This window comes from Carcharhinus amblyrhynchos, chromosome 3 (assembly GCF_965287045.1).
Source record: "Carcharhinus amblyrhynchos chromosome 3, sCarAmb.v2.hapA, whole genome shotgun sequence".
Taxonomy (NCBI): Eukaryota; Metazoa; Chordata; class Chondrichthyes; order Carcharhiniformes; family Carcharhinidae; genus Carcharhinus; species Carcharhinus amblyrhynchos.
Window position 1 is genome coordinate 122557053 of NC_137326.1, and position 25537 is coordinate 122582589.

Consider the following 25537-nt stretch of genomic DNA (forward strand, 5'->3'; position numbering starts at 1 on the left):
CCCCACCTATCCTATTTACTTTTACCCCTCTGTGCCAGCTCAGCAGGAACTTTCTGATGGCAGGATCTTATGGTTCCCACCAATGATCCACCCCTGCCGCAGGTTTCCTCGTGATGTAGTGTGTAGTCAATGGGAACTTACATTGACAGTGGCGGGATCAGAAGATACTGCTGCCAGCCAACAGTGCATCGCCTCCCACCAAGAGAAACATGCTGTGGGGAAGCCAAAGAATCTTGCCCAGTATCTTTGAAAGTTGTTTGGCAACTCCTTGAAAGGTTGATAGCTTTTTGACTGCTTGACAGTTGGCTGACAGCTTGACAATCCTTTGACAGCTACTTGACAGCTGTGACAGTTCCAATGAGCTAATGCACTTTTTATGCACAATCATGTTTATGTTTAACCATCCCAAAACTCTCCTAATTAGTGACCTATGACCAGATTCTCTCCAAGGGGGTTCCCTGGCTATCCAAATTAATCCGTTAAATTCAAACTGCCTCTTACCTGGTCTAATTTGCACACTTTGGGTTTCACACTCCTGGCCAAAATCCCACTCCAGTGGAAGCAGCTGGTGATGTAAGCAGCCAGCTGACTTCCTACACCGCATAAGCAGCAATCTTGACTTGATTCCAGTCCCATTCCCACAGAAATGGGAAATGTTCAGGAACGGGACTCAGAGCTTCTGGCCACTTTGGGATTTTTGCCACAACAGAGCGTTCTGGTGAAAATCCAGGCCAAGTGTCCAACGTGGAAACAAGTTCCATTCCCCAGAACCACGTCCATTACTAAAATGCAACCAAAAATATCGGTCTGAAAGTCAGAGCCTTATCATCATTGTCCCTTTCAAAAAAAAATCCAAAGAAGCTGATGAGTTCACAGAACGTTGTTTCAACAAATTCTGCTGATATCTGCATGTTTCAAAGGGGCAATGTCTGATGCTGCTTTTTATTTGTTTTCACTGAGCCCCGAGCCACTGGACAATTATTACCTGCTGATAAAATACCAGGTCATTCTGACTGCAAAATAACCATTTTTTCCCTCTGTTAAACCAGTAACATTGGAGAAAATTGTCCTTCAAATTTCCCAATCGCGGGCCCCATTTTACCATTTTCGTTCTAAGCGCTGAATCTGGGTTTAATTCGGATCCGACTTGGAAACCTGTTCCCAGACGTCCCCGTATGCACTTAGCTTGAAAAAAAATCGCGGGTGTGAATCGCGCTGTGGGCGGGGGTCAGTGCGCCCCAGCGCTGCAATTCCGATCGGGGCTTTGAACTATGCATGCGCAATGAGAATAAAATTGAAAAACGCGCCCCCGTCACATCACTCCCAGACTGCAAAAAGCGGATAAAGCGGCCCAACTGGCTTCAGCTAGTGTTTACTCTCCACCTGTGTTCCTCTACTGTACTTCATCACCATAATCCCCTTTTCTTCCTCATGGACTGACCTAGCTCCCCTTTAATGCAGTGTACTCTCCATCTTAATTATTGCATCTGGTAGCAAATGCTACATTCTAACCACACTGGAGCAAAAATGGTTTTCCTGAATCCTTTATTGGATTTTCTCTTGACTGTTTACCGCCTCTCCTTTCAGACTCCACATGAAAGGGGAAATGTCTTTTCTATCTTTATCCTATCAAACCCTTCCATAATTCTAAAAAGCTCTATTAAGTCATCCCTCAGCCTTCTGTGGTCTAGAGAGAACTGCACCAGCCCATTCCTGATTATTATTATACAAGCATTTAATTATGCTGCGTACATCAATTCCATCAATTCTAATTTTACAGATGTTGGTGCCAGGCTGGCTCCAAGTAGGTCCGAGTGTGCTCTGCCAGACCATAAACTACAACCACAACTCAGTCTTTGACTGCACTTGCGTGCCATTGGTAATCCTTTCACATGCCTGTTTTTTTAATTCATTGGATGTGGGTGTCACTGGCTGGACCAGCATTTCTTACCCACCCCTAATCGCCCTTGGACCGAGTGACTTGCTGGGCCGTTTCAAAGGGCAGTTCAGAGTCAGCCACATTTCTGTGGGTCTGGAGTCATATGCAGGGATGGCAGATTTCCTTCTCTAAAGGGCATTGGTAAACCAGATGCGTTTTTACCACAATTGACAACAGTTTCATGGTTATCATTAATTCCAGATTTTTTTTATTATTGAATTCAAGTTTCACTATTTGCCATGGTGAGATTCAGAGCATTGCCCTAAGTCTCTGGATTGCTAGTCCAGTGACAATACCACTACGCCATCACCTCCCCTTATGCATGCGGGTAGTGTGCTCCAGGCGGCTTGGGTAAAATGACAAAGAAAGCAACAGAGTTTATGGAAGTGTAGCCAGCGGTGATATTAAAAAGCAGTGATATGTGCTCTAATGCTATTGAAGAATAAAGCTCATCCTTGCGCAATCTGTCAGAGCAACAACGTGGTAAAAATCACTCTTTACAATTTTGACTGGGGCTGACTTTATTTAAGTGCAAGTTTTGCTTCTGATGAACTAAGTTTCACATTCCAATCCGATATGATGTATATGTTATGTCTCACTTGCTTGTTTTTAGACCCAAGTATTCATAAAGGCGTGTGATATTAAAGCTAAGCCCCGGATGAATTCCGGAGATTACAGTCCTGTCAATAGTTCACGTAGCTTTGTCCCTGCATTGTCTCCGTTCATTTTCTGAGGCAGCAAGGAAATGAGCACAATTGCCTCAAATGTGTTTAGCTGCACACTGATTCCAAACATATGTCCATGTTTATTCAGTTAGCAATCCAGTTTTTCAGCACATGCTCACGATTCCTTTGGTTGAGTAGTGTACAGCTGTAGCTTGCCCCTAAATGTCTATAAATGGGTTGAAACCATTCATTCATTGATAGCATCTCCAGCTACTAATTCCATCCTGTGATTTAGATAATGGCATATTACAATGTCTGGATATTTCGCTTGAAGGCCCTCAGCTACTTTCCTATGAAAGAGTATATGTGCATTGTCACTGGTAATCCAGCTAAATTGCTCTACAAAGTGCCAGCAGAAAAACCCATGACTATCAAGACTCTATACCGGAATCAGGGCAGGCATGGCTTGCAGAACAGTATTCTGTGTTGGCCTTGGGCGGGATTTTATGAGCCTTGCCCGAGCAAGGTCATAAAATCATTAGAAGATAGGAGCAGGAGGAGGTCATTTGGCCCTTTGAGCCCGCTCCGCTATTCATGGTTGATCACCCAACTCAATACCTAATCCTGCTTTCTTCCCATAACACTTGATCCCATTTGCCCCAAGTGCTATGTCTAGCTGCCTCTCGAATTCCATAGAAGATTACCATTCTATCAAATGTTAGCCTATGTTGTTCCTGATTTCTGATTGGGATTTTACAATTGATCCACCAACATACCATGAACTGTATTTGCTTTCTCAGTATTATATCCAGCCGCTAGGTGTTAAAATGCTTACAGTATTCGGTGAGTCTGTTACTGCACTGTGAATTCCAGGATTTGTTTCTGGTCCTCACGCATAAGTGATCGAATTTATCCATTTCAGTTTTACAATTCTGAATTCACGATCGTACTCTGATACTCACCTCTAATCCAGAACAATTTGTGGAAACTTGGCTTCACATTTCACAAGACTCCAGCTGACACCAGTGGTGGGATTTTCCGGCATTGCTCGCCCCGAGGCTGGAAAATCCCGCCCGAGGTCAATGGACATTTGCATGGTCCATGTCCCAACGGCTGTGATTCCTGTGACAGGCGGGACAGGAAATTTCCGCCAAGGGACTCAGAGGGCACATCCACAGCTAGTTGCCACCTCTCACCATGATAATGTCTTGAAACTGAGCCTGGTAACATTTACAAAACAAGTGGGATTTTTTAAAATTATTATTCATTCACGGGATGTGGGGCTGACTGGCTGGGTTAGCATTTATTGCCCATCCAGAAGTGAACCTGGAGTCACATGTAGGCCAGACCAGGTAAGGACAGCAGATTTCCTTTCCTAAAGGACATTAGTGAGCCTGATGGGTTTTTATGACAATTGACAATGGTTCTATGATCATCAGAAGACTTTTAATTCCAGATTTGTATTGAATTCAAATTTCACCATCTGCTGTGCTGGAGATTCGAACCAGGGTCCCTGGAGCATTATTGTGGGTCTCTAGATTAATAATACAGCGACAATACCACTACTCTACTGCCGCCCTTCCTTTTGATTTATCTATAATGATTTTTGGCACTTTCATGTGTGTGTGATGATAAAGTACTCCTTTAATATTAATAATTAATATTATTATTAATAATTAATAGCTATATACATTAATACTTATTTAAAATTAATGGCTTTATTCATTTCCAAACCAGGGAGTTTATTTGGAGTTAGATCACTTGTCTATAATCTAATAATCCAGGCACTATCTTCCTAGATGTTCCAGTACTTTTCACACTGCTGCTGCCCTGTGAAATGTAATGGATTCTTCTAGAATGGATTCCAATACAAGAGGTTTCCAAAATGTAACTTTACTTACAGAGATTTCTGACTTCCAGCCTCCCATCCATTGACACTGTCTGCACTTCCCACTGCCTCAGAGAAGCAGTCAGCATAATTAAGGACCCCACGCACCCCAGACATACTCTCTTCCACCTTCTTCCATCGGGAAAAAGATACAAAAGTCTGAGGTCACATACTAACCAACTCAAGAATAGCTTCTACCCTGCTGCCATCAGACTTTTGAATGGACCTACCTTGCATTAAGTTAATGTTTCTCTACATTAACCATGACTGTCACACTATATTTGGCACTCTCTCGTTTCCTTCTCAATGAACTGTCTGTATGGCGTGCAAGAAGCAATGCTTTTCACTGTATGCTAATACATGTGACAACAATAAATCAAAATCTTGAAAACTTTGCCCCCACAACCACCCAAACCAAGTTCAGTAAATGTAAAGTGGATCAGCACTCCCCCTTTAGGTTTTTATTTGCATTATGCACACACCAACCCTGCAAACTGTAGCCAAGTGATCCTGTACCACTAATACACCATCATATTTACTCACATCAATTTAGTGCTATGTCACACTGTTATATCTATCAAGTCCATTTGTTTTCTTGTGCTAATGTCACCAACTAAATTTTGACTAATTTGTACAAGTCTAAATTTTATCCTTTTGTCAACCAAGGAGGTATCTGGTGAATTGAAATTCTTCATCTTTCACACATGTATATTATTTCAAAATCTCCAGATCTTTTTTTTAATTCATTTGTGGGACTCGGACATACTGGCTGTCCAGCACTTATTCCTCCTCCCTAGTTACCCTTGAACTTAGTGGCTTGTTAGGCCATTTCAGAGGACAGTTGGGATTCAACCACATTGCTATAGCTCTGGAGTTACAGGTAGGCCAGACCAGGTAAGGATGGCAGATTTCCTTCCCTAAAGGGCATTAGTGAACCAGATGGGTTTTTCCAACACTGGTTTCATGGTCATCAGTAGATTCTTAATTCCAGATATTCCATCTGTCGTAGCAGGATTCGAACCCAGCTCCCCAGAACGTTAGCTGGAGTTTCTGGATTAATAGTCTAGCGATAATACCACGAGGCCATTGCTTCCCCCTTAATTATCTCAGTCCTTCAGAAAGACAGGTTGATAAATCATCACCCAGCAAAACTTAATCATTGCCTGGGAAATCACATTGCATTTTGTACCTGAATTGAGTGGTTTCGTTCTCATCTTTCCTATTGTATTGAGTTAAGCTGGGAAATGGGAGATTTTTTTTCCAAGCAAGGGAGGGGAAATGCAAGTCTTTGTGTCAAATCCCTAAAAATAATGTCAGGTCAGTGTCATCCCATCTCCTCTGGGCTTTACCCTGCCATGTTCAGAAGCAAATGAGGGACATCCAGCTCTTTGAATTTAAACAATAAAACTAAATGAGATAAATTGAGGGACAAAGCACAAAGGGCAACCCCCTTGAAATAACTCCTCAGGAAGCCCATGTCCCTTCACCAGATTCCCTTTATTTACAAAGCTCAATTCCAGTCCTATGAGTACTTCTAGTACAAAGTCAAAATCCAGAGTGCCAATAGTCTTGGCACTCCTCAATATATACACAAGTGAGACTCCATGATTGGGCAGTCAATCATTACCTCAATCAGGAAGCTCATACCCTAACAGCCAACCTCAAGGGCCTCGTTGAGGTCAAAACACCCTTCAGTGGAACTTCCCAAAACAAGAACCAATCACAAATGAGACTAAAACAGTAAACCAAATGAGGAACCTCCATGCTGCTCTCAGGTAAGTAATTTACTGATAGGTAATTAAGTTGTGCTTGGACAAATGGCTTTATCACCGAGCACACCTATTTTCATCAGGGTCAGACAAGTGAATGTACAGTCGGTGGAGGTTCTTCAGTGAAGTTAACAGGCAAGGAAACCTTTGAACAATGAAACTGAAGTGCTCCGGCCATGGCTAATTGAGAGGCTGTTGCTCACTGCACTCTTTCTTAGAGAGTGTTTGGCAAGGTCATTGATAACTTCTCGGAAGTGATTGAACTTGTCTTGCAGTTCACTCACCTTCAGCTGCACTCCTCTGCTGTCGGGCTTCACCCTGGCAGAGGGTGCAGCTTTCACATCTTGATCCTGCACCTTTGATAAGAAACAAGAGGAGTAGCAACAACATACAAAGGTTGGCATTAGAGACAGCCCAGAGGAAGTTCACTAGGTTGATCTGGGTACAGAGGGATATTCTTATTAGGAGAGGTTGAGTAGATTGGGCTGATACTCATTAGAGTTTAAAAGAATGAGACAACCTTACTGAGACATGTCAGATTCTCAGGGGGTTTGATAGGGTAGATGCTGAGAGGCTGTTTCCCCATGTGGGAGAGTCTAGAACCAGAGGACATAATCTCAGAGTGAGTGATCACCCATTTGCTTTGATTTATTATTGTCACGTGTATTATCATATAGTGAAAAGTATTGTTTCTTGCACACTAAACAGAGAAAACATACCGTTCATAGAGAAGGAAATGAGGGAGTGCAGAATGTAGTGTTACAGTCATAGCTGGGGTGTAGAGAAAGATCAACTTGCAGGAAAGAAGCTGTTCTTAAGTTGGTGACCTCAGAAGAAGGCGGAAGAGAGAATGTCCGGGTGCATGGGGTCCTTAATTATACTGGCTGCTTTGCCGAGGCAGTGGGAAGTGTAGTCAGAGTCAATGGATGGGAGGCTGGTTTGCGTGATGAGTTGACGGAGATGAGGAGGAATTTCTTCTCTCAGAGGATAGTGAATCTGTGGAACTCTTTACTGCGTAGGACTGTAGAGGCTGTGTCGTTAAGTATGTTCAAGACTGAAACAGACATTTGAGTTTAAAGATCTGCCCATGGGCTGCCCATGCCAAACCTTTCACGGCATAGGAAGGGTATTATCAGGTCAATGGGCTTGAAAATAAGCCTAATTGACTAACCCTTGACTTACCATTTAAATAGTATGCCCTCATAATATGGAGGCGAGGTGCAGGGCGGGTGGGATGGTGGTGGAATTGGCACCTGCTCTATTCTTCATACCCTCCCTCACCCTTGCAGGGGCATGCAAGATTCAGCCCTATGTGTTGAAAATATTTCCCCTTGCTTTCAGCAAGTTGTGGGCATTTTCGATACTTCAGCAGAATTAAAGAAACCAAGAAGACAATCCTGGTTAGGAGTGAAAGTAATAGGGTAATTGTTATGGGGGACTTTAACTTTACGAATATTGATTGGAGTTGCTATAGTTCTAGCTCGCTAGAGGGGTCAGTGTTTGTACAAAGCGTGCAGGAAGGTTTTTTGTCTCAGTATGTAGACAGGCCAACTAGAGGTGAGGCTATATTGGATTTGGTGCTGGGAAATGAGCCAGACCAGGTGCTAGACTTGGAAGTTGGTGTGCATTTTGGTGATAGTGACCACAATTCGGTTACGTTCACCTTAGTGATGGGAAGAGATAGGCATGAACCTCGGGTCAGCAATTTTAGCTGGGGTAAGGGCGATTATGAGGCTATCAGGAGTGAATTAGGAAGCATGGATTGGATTAGGGGATTACAGGGACTGGGAACGTCTGAAATGTGGAGTTTTTTCAAGGAGCAGCTACTGCGAGTCCTTGATAGGTATGTCCCTGTCAGGCATGGTGGATTTGGTAGATCTAGGGAACCGTGGTGCACTAAAAGAGTTGAGTCGATGGTTAAAAAGAAAAAGGAGGCTTATGTTCGGATGAGATTGGAGGGCTCAGATAGTGCACTAGAAAGCTTTAGATTGGCTAGGAGGGAGTTGAAGAGTGAGTTGAGAAGGGCTAAAAGAGGACATGAGAAGACTTTGGCTGATAGGATTAAGGAGAATCCTAAGGCGTTCTATAAGTATGTCAAGAACAGAAGGTTGGTCAGGGCAAGATTAGGGCCAGTTACAGACAGCAGGGGGAAGTTGTGTGTGGAACCGGAGGAGATTGGAGAAGTATTGAACCAATATTTCTCTTCGGTGTTCACGCAGGGGGACATGAATATAGCTGAGGAGGACATTGGGTTGCAGGGGTGTAAAATAGACAGTATTACGGTTGATAAAGAGGATGTGCTGGAAATTCTTTAGGGGCTGAAAATAGATAAGTCCCCTGGTCCGGATGGGATCTACCCTAGGATTCTCTGGGAGGCTAGAGAGGTGATTGCAGAGCCTCTGGCTCAGATCTTCAGGTCGTCATTGGTCTCTGGTGTAGTCCCGGAGGATTGGAGGATAGCGAATGTTGTCCCATTGTTTAAGAAGGGGAACAGAGACTTTGCCGGGAATTATAGACCGGTGAGTCTTACTTCTGTTGTGGGCAAGGTTTTAGAAAAAATTATTAGGGATAGGATTTATAGTTATTTGGAGTGTAATGAATTGATTAGAAATAGTCAGCATGGTTTTGTAGCAGGTAGGTCGTGCCTTACTAACCTTATTGAGTTTTTTGAGAAGGTGACCAAAGAGGTGGATGGGGGTAAGGCAGTTGACGTGGTATACATGGATTTTAGTAAGGCGTTCGATAAGGTTCACCATGGTAGGCTTCTGCAGAAAATGCAGATGTATGGGATTGTGGGTAATCTAGGAAGTTGGATCAGGAATTGGCTATCAGATAGGAGACAGAGGGTGGTGGTGGATGGTAAATATTCATCATGGAGTGCAGTTACGAGTGGTGTGCCTCAGGGATCTGTTTTGGGGCCACTGTTGTTTGTAATTTTTATTAATGATCTGGATGAGGGTATAGTTGGGTGGATTAGTAAATTTGCTGATGACACCAAAGTTGGAGGTGTGGTAGATTGTGAGGAAGGGTGTCATAGTCTGCAGGGAGACTTAGATAGGTTGCAGAGCTGGGCCGAGAGGTGGCGGATGGAATTTAATGCGGAGAAGTGTGAGGTAATTCACTTTGGTAGGAGCAACAGATGTGTCGAGTATAGGGCTAACGGGAGGACTTTGAATAGTGTGGATGAACAGAGGGATCTAGGTGTGTGTGTACATAGATCCCTGAAAGTTGGGAATCAAGTAGATAAGGTTGTCAAGAAGGCGTACGGTGTCTTGGCGTTTATTGGTAGGGGGATTGAATTTAGGAGTCGCAGTGTAATGTTGCAACTGTACACTACAGTAGGACTAGGGGGCACAGCCTCAAGATAAAGGGGAGGCGGTTTAGAACGGAGTTGAGGAGGAACTTCTTCACTCAAAGGGTGGTGAATCTCTGGAATTCTCTGCCCGTTGAAGTGGTGGAGGCTGCCTCGCTAAATATTTTTAAGAAGCAGGTTGATGGGTTCTTGATAAGAGAGGGGATTAAGGGTTATGGGGAGAGGGCGGGAAAGTGGAACTGAGCCACGACAGATCAGCCATGATCTTATTGAATGGCGGGGCAGGCTCGAAGGGCTAGATGGCCTACTCCTGCTCCTATTTCTTATGTTCTTATGTTCTTATGTACTCTAGTGCGGCCGCACTTGGAGTACTGTGTGCAGTTCTGGTCCCCGCATTACAAGAAGGATGTGGAGGCATTGGAGAGGGTGCAGAGGAGGTTTACTAGGATGTTGCCTGGTATGGTGGGGAGGTCCTATGAGGAGAGACTGAGGGATCTAGGGTTGTTTTCGTTGGAAAGAAGGCGGCTAAGAGGGGATCTTATTGAAACATATAAGATGATTAGAGGTTTAGATAGGGTGGATAGTGATAGCCTTTTTCCTCGGATGGAGAAAGCTAGCACGAGGGGGCATGGCTTTAAATTAAGGGGGGGTAGCTACAGGACGGATGTCAGGGGTAGGTTCTTTACCCAGCGGGTGGTGAGGGATTGGAATGCCCTGCCTGCTGCAGTTGTAAATGCGTCTAGTTTGGGGGCGTTTAAGAGATCTCTGGATAGGTTTATGGACGAAAAGGGATTGGTATAGGCTAGTGGGTCATTGTTTTTGTAACTGGTCGGCGCAACATCGTGGGCCGAAGGGCCTGTTCTGCGCTGTAATGTTCTATGTTCTATGTTCTAAAAAAAAAGGTAGAGACAGAAATGGAAAATGCTGGAAAATCTCAGCAGGTTTGACAGCATCTGTGGAGAGAGAATAGAGCCAATGATCCAAGTCTGGATGACCCCCCTGTCAGAGCTTGTTTCAGCTTCCAGCATCCACAGTATTATGCTTTTGTTACAAAAGTGGTCACAGAGTTCATGATTTCCTCATGGCTGGAGAATCCATGCGTGTTACCTTCACACTGGAACACATACATTTGCATTTTCCCTGTATGACTTTGTGAAACCTTCCTGTAAAGGAAGACTTTAATGGTCTAGACTGGTATGGAATGTGAATGAGAATGGAATGTGCTATTAAAATATGTAATAATCACATGGCCAATTTTTGTTACAGCAATAAATCTAAAACAACAAAATTGCCTTCATAGTAAAGCACAATTTAAGATATTCTATTAAAAAAGGAATGTGCCAAACTATTTTTATAGGGAAATCATGGGATCAATGGCAGTGAGCACAGCAAGAAATGATGAATACAATCAGGGCTCAGAAATCCCATATTTTTCCCACATTTACTTCATAGCCAGAAAACAAAATGTATTCCAGAAGTAGGTTTTACACAGCTAGTAATTCTCAGCATATGTACAGAAACATATGGAAGCGTTTAGAGGATGAAACGTGGGAGAGCCAGAGACAAGGCCAGAAACTGCTGAAATGTCACAAGAGTCAAGGCTCCATTCTCTATTTGTTTATTGTCGGGCACCAAATGAAAGTATGGAGTGTCATTATCAGCGTCTCTTTAAAGATAGCATGAGGATCAGTCTTTAAGAAGTCAGGTCATTGTAGAAACTTATAAATTGCAGCATAATTTTGGATATTGTGCTTATTGGTTGGTTTAAATACTTTAGTTGAGGCAATGGGATGTGCAAGATACAACCTGAGGAAGTAGCTTTGAAATTTCTGTACTCAACAGATGTCAGGAGGAAAAAAAAACTTGTATTAACCAGATTGAAGCTGGAACACATTAGCACTGCAGCCTCGCAGTGCCAGGGACCCGGGTTCGACTCCAGCCTTGGGTGACTGTGTGGTGTTTGCACCTGCGTGGGTTTCCTCTGTATAAGTATTAGTGGGTCCATTGCTGAGACTGCACCCAGTCCCAACACTGATGGTTAATGGAGCTGATGCGAAGGTTAAGTCGAGGGAGGGTCTTGCCGGGGCCAGGCTGGAGAGGGCCCGGGGAGAAGGGGGTGTTCCCTCCCACTGAGGGTAAACTCCCAGTGGTGTGGAAGGAGGCCCTTATATTGCCATTAATTGGTCACGCAAGGGCCTCAATCTGCCGAGGGTGGGCAGGCCACACGGTGCCTCAAGGGAGGGTGGGTAGTTGTCAGGAATGGCACTGTGATATGGCTCACAATTATACGGCCACTCCATCCCTCCCTCCTCCCTCCAGAAGGGACATTAAATCCCCACCTCTGTTGCTGTCTTGACTTTAAACATTTAAACAGTGGGGCTTTCCAAGCAAATAGACAAAAATACACATTTCTAATATTTAATCTTGTGCCGCATTTTATCAAGCGCAGTTATATTATTTCTGACATTAATAGCCCTGTACTCTTGATTCTCAATGAGTAAAATCAATAACATCCATTCTGCTTAACGACAAACAGTAAAGTGCCCTGCTGAATGTGACCACACAGACCAGCAAGTATTGATCAACTGGATATTAAAATTGCACAGAGACCTGTCCAAATCAATTTCACAGTGCTTGACACCCTGTGGCCCAGGGATAGATTTCTGTAAAGTCCGGGAGACTCCACAGACCTTTAAAGTTGGTGGCTGGCACCCGATTCTGGGATTCCCGGCAAACTCAGCTCTCACAGGGAGGGATTAGGGAGCAGCTGGCACAGGCTGGTCACCCAGACTCTGCACTCCCAATCTGGCCAAGTCCATGGTGGCACAGTGGTTATCACAGTTTCGATTCTGGCCTCGGATGACTGCATGGAGTTTGCACATTCTCCCCATATCTGTGTGGGTTTCATCTGGGTGCTCCAGTTTCCTCCCACAGTCATAGTGCCCCATGATGTGTAGGTGAGGTGGATTAGCCATGGGAAATGTACAGAGTTAAAGGGATGGGGTGGTGGGAATGGGGGGAGAGGCAGTGGTTGTGCTTGGTCCTGGGTAAGGTGTTCTTTCAGAAAAAGAATCTCTGCTCGTTCATCCTCAAGGCTGCTCATACTCTCCATGCCAACCTATGTCTCTGCACCCACCTGACATTGCCCTCCATACCCCCAATCCAGGCTATGTCCTTTCACTCACCCCTCATATTCTCCATGCCAACATATGCTCCTCAAACCATCCATGGCCAACAATGTCTTTCTACCCACCTCTCCATGGCCACTGATACACTCTACGCCAATCTATGTCTCTTCAGGGTTCCTCATACTTTCTGTGCTAACCGATGCCTCTCTACCCACATCTTATGGCCCCTCATAGCCTCCATTTCAACCAATGGCAGTTACATGGTTTTTGGGGGATTGGGGGCATCTTATTTTACATTCTTGGCTGAGAGGTGAGACATCCATTGGCCAGATAAAACAGCTGTGCCTCTGGGAAAACATTGCTTAATTGACAGCTGATCTATTCTGTCAATTGCACAATGATTACTTACACAAAATAAAGAGATGTAAGGAGCTTGTAATTTCTGATAGTGACACGTTAAATGTCTGGATGGTTGATACTTTTCTAGGACTCCAGAGAAAGCAGCTTTTTATTTCAAAAGTTGTAAATTAATTACTCATTTTAAAGCTTTTCCAACTGCTGTTACCATAGGGTTTATTAGCTCTGTATAGAGTGCATACTGGGTGAATGGGCATGGACATATTGTAAGTAAGTATAAGGGGTCATGGGGCCGTGTGGAGGGCATTGGTTGGCATGGAATGGATACCGGGAAATGGGGGTGGGGGTGGGGGGGGGGTGAAGATTTGAGGGTTGCCTTTTGTTTTGTTATTACAACTGAGACAAATCTCCAGCACACCAAGGCAGTCAGCCTCAGCTTCCAACAGCCCCTGTGACTGGCTCCAAACTCTTTCCACACACAGAGTTCAACTCCAGTTTTCATCTGTCCACAATATTGATATGGCTAGTCCAGTTCAGTTGCTGGTCAACGGTATCCCCCCAAGGATGTTGATAGTGGGAGATTCAGTAACGGTAATCCCATTGTGTGCCAAGGTTCTCTCTTGTTAGAGATGGGCATTGCCTAGTAGGAATGTTACTTTGCCACTTGTCAGACCAAGCCTAGGCATTTGGACATGGACTGTTCAGTTTGTGGGGAGCCACAACTGGTGCTTGACATTGTGCAATCAACAGCAAACTTCCCACTTCTGAACTAATGAGTGAAAGGAGGTGATGGATGAAGCAGCTAAGGATGGTTGGGCCTAGGACATTGCTGACAAGCTCCTGCAGTGATCTCCTGTAGCTGAAAACTGACCTCTAACCACCACTACAATCTTCCTTTGTGTTAGAATTATAGAATCCTAAAGTGCAGAAGGAGACCATTCAGCCCATCAAGTCTGCATACAATCCCACCCAGCCCCTATCCCCACAATCCCATGTATTTACCCTAGCTAATCCCCCTGACACTAAGGGGCAATTTTGCATGGTCAATCTACTTAACCCACACATCTTTGGACTGTGGGAGGAAACCGGAGCACTCTGGAGGAAATCCATGCAGACATGGGGAGAATGTGCATACTCCACACTGACAGTGACCCAAGCCAGGAATCGAACCCAGGCCCCTGCCGCTGTGAGGCAGCAGTGGTAACCAGTGATAACCACTGTGTTACTGTGCTGCCCTTCAGTATAACTCCAACCAGCAGAGAGATTTTTCCTGATTTCCATTGACTTCAATTTTACCCCAGCTCCTTGGTGCCACACTGAGTCAGATGTAGTCTTGCTTTCAAAGGTAGTCACTGTCACCTCACCTCTGAAGCTTAGTTCTTTTGTCCATGTCTGAACCGAGGCTGTAATAGGGTCAGGAGCTGAGTGACCCAAACCATGCATCAGTGAATAGCTTATTGCTGAGCAAGTGCTGCTTGATTGTGTTGCTGATAGCCCATTCCATCATCTTATTGATGATCGAGGATGGACTAATGGTGCGATAATTTGCTGGGTGGAATTTTCTGTACAGGACGTACCTGGACAATTTTTCACATTTCCAGATAGATGCCATTGCCATAGCTGTACTGGAATAGCTTGGTTACGGACACATCAGGTTCTGGAGCCCAAGTCTTCAGTATTGTTGCTGGAATATTGTCAGGGCCCATAGCCTTTGCAGTAATGCAATAACTATAAAAAACTGCAGCAGTTGGAGAGGATACGGAATATTGAAGGGTAGCTTGTCATTAAAAAGGTGCAAAGCAATTTTTTTTCCCAAGGCTGTAGATCACGGCATGGCATATCCGCAATCTTAGTGTCATTGCTGCAGCTTAAATAATGTTATGGCAGATTTTGAGTATGCCTTTCTCCGTTAAGACCAGATCAAATGGATGCAGCTTGTTTATAATTAAATGGTAATGGTACAGTAAAGTTTTCATTACCTCAGAGTGGAAGGTTATTTTGCTGGTACTATCATAATGCATGCATGGGGAGACAGTGGCGTGATGGTATTCTCACTGGGTTAGTAATCCAGAGACCCAGAGTAATGTTCAGGGCACCCAGGTTCAAAGACCACCACGGCAGATGGTGGAATTTGAATTCAATAAAAATATCTGGAATTACGAATCTAATGATGACTGGAAACCGTTGCCGATTGTTGAAAAAACCCATCTGGTTCATTAATGTCTGTTAGGGGAAGAAAATCTGCCGTCCTTAACCGGCATAGCCTACATGTGATTCCAAAGCTACAGTAATATGGTTGACTCCTAACTACCCTCTGAAATGATCGAGTGAACCACTCAGTTCAAGGGCAATTTGGGATGTGCTGGCCCAGCCAGCAACATCCACATCTCATGAATTTTTTTTAAATAAAGCACAATGCAATTTTGACCCCTGTTACATTAAAGGAGGAATAAAAAGAAAATCCTCTTTTTAAAAAAATGAATTAGAATTATTTAGTTGGCAGAATTGTTGGAATATTGGATAAGATTGATATCCTATCACAATAGATTATTTCTATACACTAAAAATGAGCAGATTATGTTAAATTCTTAGACTAAAATGCATTTTGCGTGCTCTATAAAAGTGAATTGGAATTTAATGATTTTTCTCCTGATCTGGCCTAATTTCTTGACATCTATAAGCCCCTAGCAATGATTATATCCAATGCAGAAACTTGTCCGGAGAAGGAAGTATTTGAAGTGCAAAAATACAGGAGCTGCTGTTAATGGCTGGTTGGTTTCATGGAGGCTGCAAATGTTTCTGATGCACGCGTTTGAACCACTCCTGTGATCCTAAAATTGCAGAAATGTCAAACATGTACATTTTGAAGGAAAAAAATAACATGTTTGGATCTCCAGTGTCTGAACATAATGAAAGACCTGGAAGATTAATCTATTTGGTCTGGTGTGTTGACTTAAGATTCAGAAAAAAGACAACAGGCATCTATGTATGTCAGAGCTGTCCTTAAGGACTGAGTGCAGTTGAATGCAAGTACAGCAACCAGAGACTTTTGTATTTGCTGGCCAAGTGTTTTTCATTTTGAGACAAATAGCTCTACCATCTGTAAGACATTACTAAAATTGCAATTTTATTCTTTATGCTTTTAAAACTGCAGTGTTGATTCCTCCTGCGATGGTTCTGTGGGCATGTGTGCCATGTGATGTGGCACTAGAACCACTTGAGCTATAAATGTTCCCACAAATTCGAGTCTTTGGTGTGTGCTGAGTTTGCTGATTTCACCCAGGCACCTTTGGGATCATTACGGTGGACCTCAATTCTCCCAGGAGAGAGAGGAAGATCAGTTGGATTGATGACTCTTTAGTGTCAACTCCTGCAAGTGCATGTGTGTAAGTCCAAAAGCATCTGATTTAAGTTGGAAAGGCTGCAAAGGATTTCAGGGTTTGATCCTACAACATGGTTAAATCCATGACAGGAAGACTAGTAGATCATTGAATCCCTACAGTGCAGAAGGAGGCCATTTGGCCCATCAAGTCTGTACGGATCACAATCCCACCCAGACCTATCCTCATTACCCCATGCATTTAGCCCAGCCCTGACACTAAGGGGCAATTTAGCATGTCCAATTTACCTAACCTGCACATTTTTGGACGCTGGGAGGAAACTAGAGCACCAGGAGGAAACCCATGCAGGCATAGGAGAATGCGCAAACTCCACACAGACAGTGACCCAAGCTGGGAATTGAACCCGGGTCCCTGGCGCTGTGAGACAGCAGTGCTAACCACTGTGCCACCCACTGTGCTGCCCACCAATGTTGTTAGACATTCTGAGCATCCCCTGTTACACAGCCAAAATTCCCTTGTCGTTTTACAGATGCCCATATTTATGGCTTCCTGAGGACCATAAGAAATAGGAGCAGGAGTAGGCCCCTCGGCCTATTTCCCCATTCCTAGCATGTAGGTGTATCCCAGTTACACACAATACCAAGCATCTTTATCCTCCACCTGATGCCAGATCCTATGTAAGGTTGGCTAATCTGAGGTGATTAGGCACTTTATTTGGTCACATCTGTTTAGTTTGGTGAGATCAACGGGCGAGGCTTCTCACCGACAGCTCACCACGACAAAAACTGGCCCTCATGAAGATTCTATAGAAAGCATAATGCACAGTCTGCATGATCTGTCTGTCTGTAACAAATGTCAGGGCTTGCAAAGCTATGAAAGACAGAATTGCTCCTGCATTTTAAACAGAAATCTCCTCTTTCGATTTAAATCCTCGTACCGAAGACTAGAAAGCAACAGTGAGAGAGAGAAAATAAATAGGAAAAATGTAAATATTGAGAAAGGCAAATAAAAAGCTAGGAAGAATAACAAGCAAAGGGTATTTCTTTTCTTGAATTGCTAGGGTTGCTTTCCAGTAAATCAAGGTGACTTTGATCTCTGTATCTTGCACTTATGATGTCCCAAGGTGCTTCACAGAGCATTATCAGCCAGAATCTGATTCTTGTTTCAGTGGAACACGGAGGCATATTTACTCTTCAGGCCACCATCATTCTGACCCCCCCAGTGCTCAGGTAAGGTAAGGGTGGCACAGTGGTGAGCACTGTTGCCTCACAGCGCCAGTGACCCGGGTTTGATCCCCTGCTTGGGTCATCATGGGTCATCACATCATGGGCCACTGTCTAAGCAGAGTTTGCATATTCTCCCCGTGTTTGCGTGTGTTTACCCCAATTTCCTCCCACAGTCCAAAACATGTGTTGGTTAGGTGCATTGGCCATGCTAAATTCTCCCTTAATGTACCTGAACAGGCGCTGGAGTGTGGCAGCTAGGGGATTAACTTCACTGATTGACCTGATTTATTATTGTCACATGTATTAACATACAGTGAAAAGTATTGTTTCTTGCGCGCTATACAGACAAAACATAACCGTTCATAGAGGAGGAAATGAGAGAATGCAGAATGTAGCGTTACAGTCATAGCTAGGATGTGGAGAAAGGTCAACTTAATGATCTTTTCACTGCACTGTTAATGTAAGCCTACTTGTGACACTAATAAATAAATTTTAAGATTGGAGCACTCAGAGCTTACAGGGCAGATTTTTATCTTTAATGGGAGTTAGACGGGTGGCAAGGCACATCATCGCAACACAATCACCACTGAGATCTATTTTGATTGTTGGCCTTCATTTACATCCAGCTTGCGAGCTGGCAATATGCTTCGAGTGCTGATAAACAACTCTGCATTTGAAGATGACTCAGGAAATCCACACAGCCATCCACAGGAAACAGGCTTCAACCAAAGGCCTGAAGTGACGAGTTGGAGCTTGGAGGAGATGACAGATTATTGAAAGAAGGAAGAGGAAAATCTGGAGCAGAGAGGGAAATTATACTCTGCTGCTCAAAATAATTTTTAAATTATTCTCAGTGCTCTTTCCACCAATCTTTTTAAGGGATGCTGGTTCTTGCCATTTCCGGCTGTGTGTAGCGGGTTTTTCTAGCAGTCTGCATGTGTCGTATTTAACTGCATTAGAATGACAATAAGATCATAACAGCCCAATTTGCACTCAAAATCATGAGAATTCCATGTTTCTGACAGGTTTGGCTGGCTAGGTGGCAGCATGGTGGCACAGTGGTTGGCACTGCTGCCTCATAGTGCCAGGGACCCAGGTTCAATTCCGACCTTGGGTGCCTGTCTGTGTGGAGTTTGCACGTTGACTCCGTGTCTGCATGGGTTTCCTTCGGGTGCTCCGGTTTCCTCCCACAGTCCAAAGATGTGCAGTTTAGGTGCATTGACCATGCTAAATTCTCCCTCAGTGTCGGGGGGGATTAGCAGAGTAAATACATGGGGTTACGAGAATGGGGCTTGGGTGGGATTCTGGTCGATGCAGACTCAACGGGCCCTAATGGCCACCTTCTGCACTACAGGGATTCTATAAATAAATTCTATAAAATTAAGGTTTGCTTGAAAATGACAATGGGTAAGCCTCAAGCAGGATGGCAGTGGTCCTTTTATTTTGGTCTCATTGCCACCTCATTCCTACTGCGAAAACAGAGCGGTGAAGTGATCAAAATTGCAGCCCACATTTGATCAGTAATAATGCGTTGATTGTACCTCGTTGACTTCTAGTAAACCATTTTCCCCTAGGTCACGTTTGACGTTGCTGTAAGTGGTGAACATTTTGTGGTCGGTTTAAAGTAATTGCTGTAGAACAGCTCAATATATGAATTACTGTCGCTGAGAATGTTATGTCCATGTTTCCACTGAGCCGATCCTCACTGCACTGTACCTGGTCATCCTACTGATTGCATTCTATTCTTTTCTCATTCGCAGGTGAGGTACTTGGGAAAAGTGGTCATGAGGGGGACACAGTTCACATCAGGTTGCACCGAAAAGTCTGTTATTGAGCTGTGGGAGAAGCAGACACTGGATTACGAGGATATATCGTCCGCCAACGCCATTTTAGAGATACGCCCTTTCCAAGTCCGTCTGCACCATTTGGATGCAAAAGGAGAGGCAACGATTCAAATGGATACATTCCAGGTGGCGCGCATTGCCTACTGCACCGCGGATCACAACGTCAGCAGTGACATCTTTGCGTGGCTATACAGGGAGATCAATGACGATTTGTCCTACCAGATCGATTGCCATGCGGTGGAATGCGGCAGCAAGCTTGAAGCCAAAAAACTAGCATACACCATGATGGAGGCCTTCAAGAAGACCTTCAGCAGCATGAAGAGCGACGGGAGAATCCACAACAGCAGCTCCTCCGAGGAAGCGGAGTCGGCAGCGTCAGACGATGGTTGAACGGGGGCAATGGATTAATTAAGAATCAGCTTTGAAGTCTGGCCTATTGATGAGATTGTCTGGCCAATGGAGAGAAACGAATGAAGGGAACTAATTGAGGATGAAATGCCAATGAACCCTTGGTTGGTTAGCTTGCCAAATTAGCCAAGTGACACCATATATTAAGTTTTTTTTAAAAAAGGATTACACATTATTAAAATAGTTGCATTAAGATCTAAAACGACTGCTATGCTGCCACTGTGAGTGCAAAGCTCTCTGACTCCCAAAAGGGTGGTTAGTAAGGTCCACTTACGGCAACTCTTCATAATTCACCTGATGAAATTCACGAAACTAATGGAACAGTTAACTTCCTCACTGCAGCCAAGAATTAAACTGATGTTTAACTTCAGAAGGAACATCACACAAATAAAACAGTTAAGGAAAAGGGAATGGAAAAAATTGCAATCAGATTGAATAAAAAGAAACCAAACTGGCAAGATTTGTACATCAACATAATTAAAAAAAAGAAATGCATGGATCTATCTTCATAGATTTCTACCAACATATAAGCTACAATATATGTAAAGATATATTCCATTTTTATAAAATATATTTCAAAATGTAAGTATTAAAAATGTAATGTTTAAATCTTTAAAACAAATCGGTACGTGTGTATTATCAACTGTGAAAACCATATGGAAGTATTTGATTGTAAATGTGGAGGCTTGCCACATGTTCACTTCAAATCAGAAGTTGTTGTTTTTTTGAAAGCAGTGGAATAAATGTGATGATGAAAATCCACAGCCAGCTCAAACAAGGAAGTCTGTTTACAAGCATTCCAAAATTGTATTGTTAATTTTATATATTTTTTAAGGAAAATACAGACTGTTCCCAAATGTTTCAGTGCAGCTGTTTTGTTATATTCTTGCTTCTCATTGCTCACTGCAGGCCGCTCACTTCAGTTTAGGAGAGGTTGTACAGATCAGACACTGTTTATAACCACAAATGGAAAGTTAACAGGAGGTTGCTGTTCTCAAGCTCCAACACTTCCTTAGTTTTAAACATTTTTACCTAAATACTGGCTTTCAGATCTTTGTACCTACACAAAAAACCCTTTAAAGAAGATGTCAACTCAGGAGCTAAGTTAGAAACATAGAAAATAGAAGCAGAAGGATACCATTCGGCTGTAAGAGCCTGTTCCACCATTCATTATGATCATGGCTGATCATCCAACCTGTTCCCTCCACATCCTTTGTCACCCCTCATTCCCACCTTCTTGTATTCTTATGCAGAGCACCCCATTACTTTATTCTTCTGTCAATAAGTATGATGTCAATTCCTGAGAGAGTTGTGATTAAGAGTAAAATCCAGTTGATATAGTAAGTTGCTTCACGTTCGATTATTCCACCCTTACCTTCCCGCCAACTGTTGGGCAAAAACAAGAATGACCTCCAAAGCGAGCTAGAAATTCCCATTCTCCACAGAATGGATGCGACGAGGCTAGTTATTGGATGCATGGAAGAAATGGAGAGTTAGCGGCAGAAAGCTAAGACTACACTGGGATAATGAGCCATCACCGTAATGTGTGCAAAATGAACAACCAGCAGAATGGCTTCCAACCAACTGAACATTTGTGTACATGTCAATTGTCCTTTTAGAAAAATAATGTTAATAGCATCACTCTGCCATCAAAGCATGTTAACCAAGATTATTTTAGTGTGTGATTGTTTTTAAAAGTATGTTACCTGCACTTGTAAAGTTACACAATAAATTGTTACATGGTGCGGATTGGGTAGAAGGTCATTATTTTTATAGCTAGTAATGTAAGCCACACCATCAATAAACTTGTAACGGGCCGTAATCTGCACCCCGGTGCGGAGGTGAGAGGCAGCAGCCATGTTTTCCTCACCACAGGTTACATTTATAACATCACCCTCACTGAGCAAAATCGGAAATGTGAGAGAAATTTCAATTTGGTTTCGTATAAATATTTGGACTCATCGTGAAATCCTGGGGTCGGTTTCAACCTGGGGTGAGATTCTAAGGGCTGTAGAAGGTTATCCAGTTCCCCACAGCGTGAGGCCTGGGAGATTTCCCAAACACAATTTAAATCTCCCAGCGTTGGTTCCTGCTTGGCGTGAGAGAATGGCAGAGCATGGGTTTAGTGGGTGATGATACAGACTTTCGCCACTATCTGGCAAACATATACTTCACACCCTTGATAAACCAGACAAAGTTTGCAGAATTTTAAACTGGCCTTTTATTCAAGCTATAGCAAGGAAGTCTGCTTTCCACAAGGTGGCGTACAGACTTAATGAACAGTACATGGCATGCACAATTATACCTTTGCTTATCTTACAAGTAATTGGCATACACTAATCACAAGTACACATTTGTCCTGAAGTCATTGATATCCAATTACAGCTAATAGTTCTGATGACTTCATTTATGTCAGATGAATATAGTTAACTAGTTACAGCCTCTTTGTGCTTGCCTAATTATAATGATTAATTACTAATAAGGTATGCATTACATGGCTACACCAGCCAAACACCCACACCTGCTGTTGTGGTTATCACCTTGCGGCTATCAGAGTTCTCACCCTCCTGTCCCTTGGTCAGCTTGTTTGCGCTGTCAATCTGTAAGTGTGGGACAGTGGTTAACACTGCTGCCTCACAGCACCAGGGACTCAGGTTCAATTCTGTCCGTGAGTTACTGTGTAGAGTTTGCACTTGCTCCCCGTGTTTGCGTCGGTTTTCCTTCAGGTTCTCCAGTTTCCTCCAACACTCCAAAGATGTGCAAGCTAGCTGGATTGGCCATGCTAAATTGTCCCTTAATGTCAGGGTATTTGCATGGGGATATGGGGATAGAGCTTGGGTGGGATTGTTGTGGTGCAGGCTTGATGGGCTGAATGGCTGCTTCTGCAGGGATTCTACGATCCAAAAGAGTAATGGATACTGCAGGACCCAAAACTGAGTTGTCAATGAATTGACACTACATTTAATACATAATATGATTATCTATAGAATCATACCTACATTATTCTTATCTCTATAATGGGGTGGCACTGCAGCACAGTGGTTAGCATTGCTGCCTCACTGCACCAGGGACCCAGGTTCAATTCCTGGCTTGGGTCACTGTCTGTGTGGAGTTTGAATGTTCTCTCCGTATCTGCATGGGCTTCCTCCGGGTGCTCCAGTTTCTCCCACGGTCCAGTTGATTGGCCATGATAAATTGCCACTCAGTGGGGCTATGGGGATAGGGGCTGGTGGGATTGCAGACTCGATGGGACGATTGGCCTCCTTCTGCATTATAGGGATTCTACGATTCTGTATTAGTACTGAAGCGGAAACTTAGTTACTATTGAAGAGAATATTATTAGTGATAGCGATTCTACCCCTTCAGTAAGGCTGGAGCAGACACAGATAATAAAACACAAAATCTTTACTTCAGATTGGAGCAGGAGGCAGTTTGCAAATGAGGGTGTCACTGACTTCAGTAACATGGTGGAGACATCCAGATTGATGCTGGGGGGAGGGTAGTTCTGTAGATGAAAGTCTGCAGAAGAGTTTGGAGCAGGCATGCATAATCGCAATGGCCATCTTCACATTTATGTGTTCAATGCAGGTTCCTCAATTACAGTGCTACAGGAGTGAATTAGGGACTCTGCATTGATAAGGGTTGAGGTTTCAGCAATCACACGTTATTTTAATGAAGCAATACTCAATTGAAATAGTGCACACAAGCATCTCAAGCCCCTTGCTCCTTATGGGTTGTCTGCAACGTCAGGAAGAAATTCATCACTGCGGGAAAAGAGACCCGAAAACTGGGCCAGATAATTCTCAAAATGGTGGCTTGGAACTTTTCCTAATCTCCCGCAACAACTTGAACGCAGAAGGATTGGTAAACGTCCCTGAGAAAGGATGGAGAATTGGGAGATCCCACACAGGAATTCTACCCTGTTGTTATCACCAATTCTGCTGAAATCTCTGGTAACGAGAGATCAGCCATGGCTGCCATCAAGATATCTCTCATCTGCTTCCAATTAGTGGCTGCAGCGAGGTAAATCCAGGCTTGTCAAGGTTAAATGGAGGGTTACGTCAAGATAAGAAGTGCTCAGAGTAACCGATAACAAAACGATCCTAATCTTCTACTGTTTCATGCCATGGTTTAAACCTGTGAGTGACCTCATTCTTATCCGATTTGTTTTGCCACATGTATTTAAAGCTAAGCAAAGTGTTTGCAGCAAGCAGCTCTGGAGGAGGCGACGGCCTGGTGGTACTATCACTAGACTATTAATCCCAAAGTCTCAGCTAACCTTCTGGAGACATGAGTTCAAATCCTGCCTCAGTAGATAATGGAATTTGAACTTAATTTTAAAATATTTGGAATTAAGAGTCGACTGATGACCATGAAACTATTGTCGATTATCGGAAAAACCCATCTGGTTCACTAATGTCCTTTAGGGAAGGAAATCTGCCACCCCTATCTGGTCTGGCCTACATATGACTCTAGTGCCACAACAATAAGGTTGACTCTCAACTGCCCTCTGATCTAGGGCAACTAAGGATGACCGTTGTGACTGTTCCCACTGTTGCTCAGCATCTTTCTACACTCTCTCATTTCCTTCTCTATGAACGGTATGCTTTGTATAGCACACAAGAAACAATACTTTTCATTGTATACTAATACATGTGACAATAATAAATCAAATCATCTTCCGTTCAAACCCCAGGAGTGTGGAGTTTGCACATTCTCCCTGTGTCTGTGTGGGTTTCCTCTGGGTGATCTGGTTTCCTCCCACACTCCAAAGATATTTGGGTTAGGTTGATTGACCGTGCTAAATTGAGCCTAATGTGAGGGAGATTAGCAGGGTAAATATTTGGGGTACAGGAATAGGACCTGGTTGGGATTGTGGTCAGTGCAGACCCAATAGGCCGAATGGCCTCCTCCTGAACTGTAGGGATTCTATGATTCCATGACCGCACTGTTGGCAGCGCTGACCCCACCCTCCAGGACACCGCTCTCCTATTGTCTGTGCCTAGAAAGCCCCCTCCCCCAGCTAGCCGCAGGACTCCCAGGCCCAACAGGGAAGGCCCTTCTCACTATCCCACATCTTTGCACCCTCATTGCCTCCTTTCCTGCCCCAGCAGCTTCTTCTTTCCCCAGACAGCCACACCGCCTGCCTCCCAGCAAACCTCTTCTCTACCCTTCCACCCTACCCTCTTCTATCCTCCACCTCCCTCCCATGTCCAGCCTTCACTCCACTATCCACCATTTCATGGCCCATCCCCAATACTGTCCAACCCTCTCCCCCGCACCCTTTGCTTGCCTCCCCGTGTCCAGCCTCTGTGCAGTTTTCCCTACCAACACATGGTATGAGTCAAGTTGGAAGCAATCCCCAAGAAGGCCAAAGCATTGCCAAAGCCATGGAAGAGATGAAGCTCACCAGTTGCAAGCCAGAAACATACAGTGGTAAAAGTGAGCGTTATAGACTTTAACCCACCTTTAGTGTCCCAAGAACAGAATTCCTAAAGTTCACCCTACCAGCAGGAAACAGGTTTTTGGCCTCACGTGAGATTAAGTTCTTCCCCACCCCCTCCTTCCCCTCCCTGCATCCCACTGCTGGAGGGACTGGAAGATTCCACCCATCATTATCCTCCACACAAACCTCCTCTCACTGTGTTTACTTCGCCTC

General features: G+C 43.9%; 1 protein-coding gene across 1 annotated transcript in view; it reads left to right on the forward strand.

Annotated features, from left to right (window-relative positions):
* The window catches only part of pid1 (phosphotyrosine interaction domain containing 1), a 119712-nt gene extending 98089 nt beyond the window's left edge, over window positions 1–21623 (forward strand). Inside the window, exon 3 of the mRNA XM_080186499.1 lies at window positions 19387–21623. Coding sequence (XP_080042625.1) covers window positions 19387–19860 — 474 coding nt within the window. The 3' untranslated portion in view covers window positions 19861–21623. The remainder of the gene's footprint in view (window positions 1–19386) is intronic.
* The last annotated feature ends 3914 nt before the right edge of the window (window positions 21624–25537 follow it).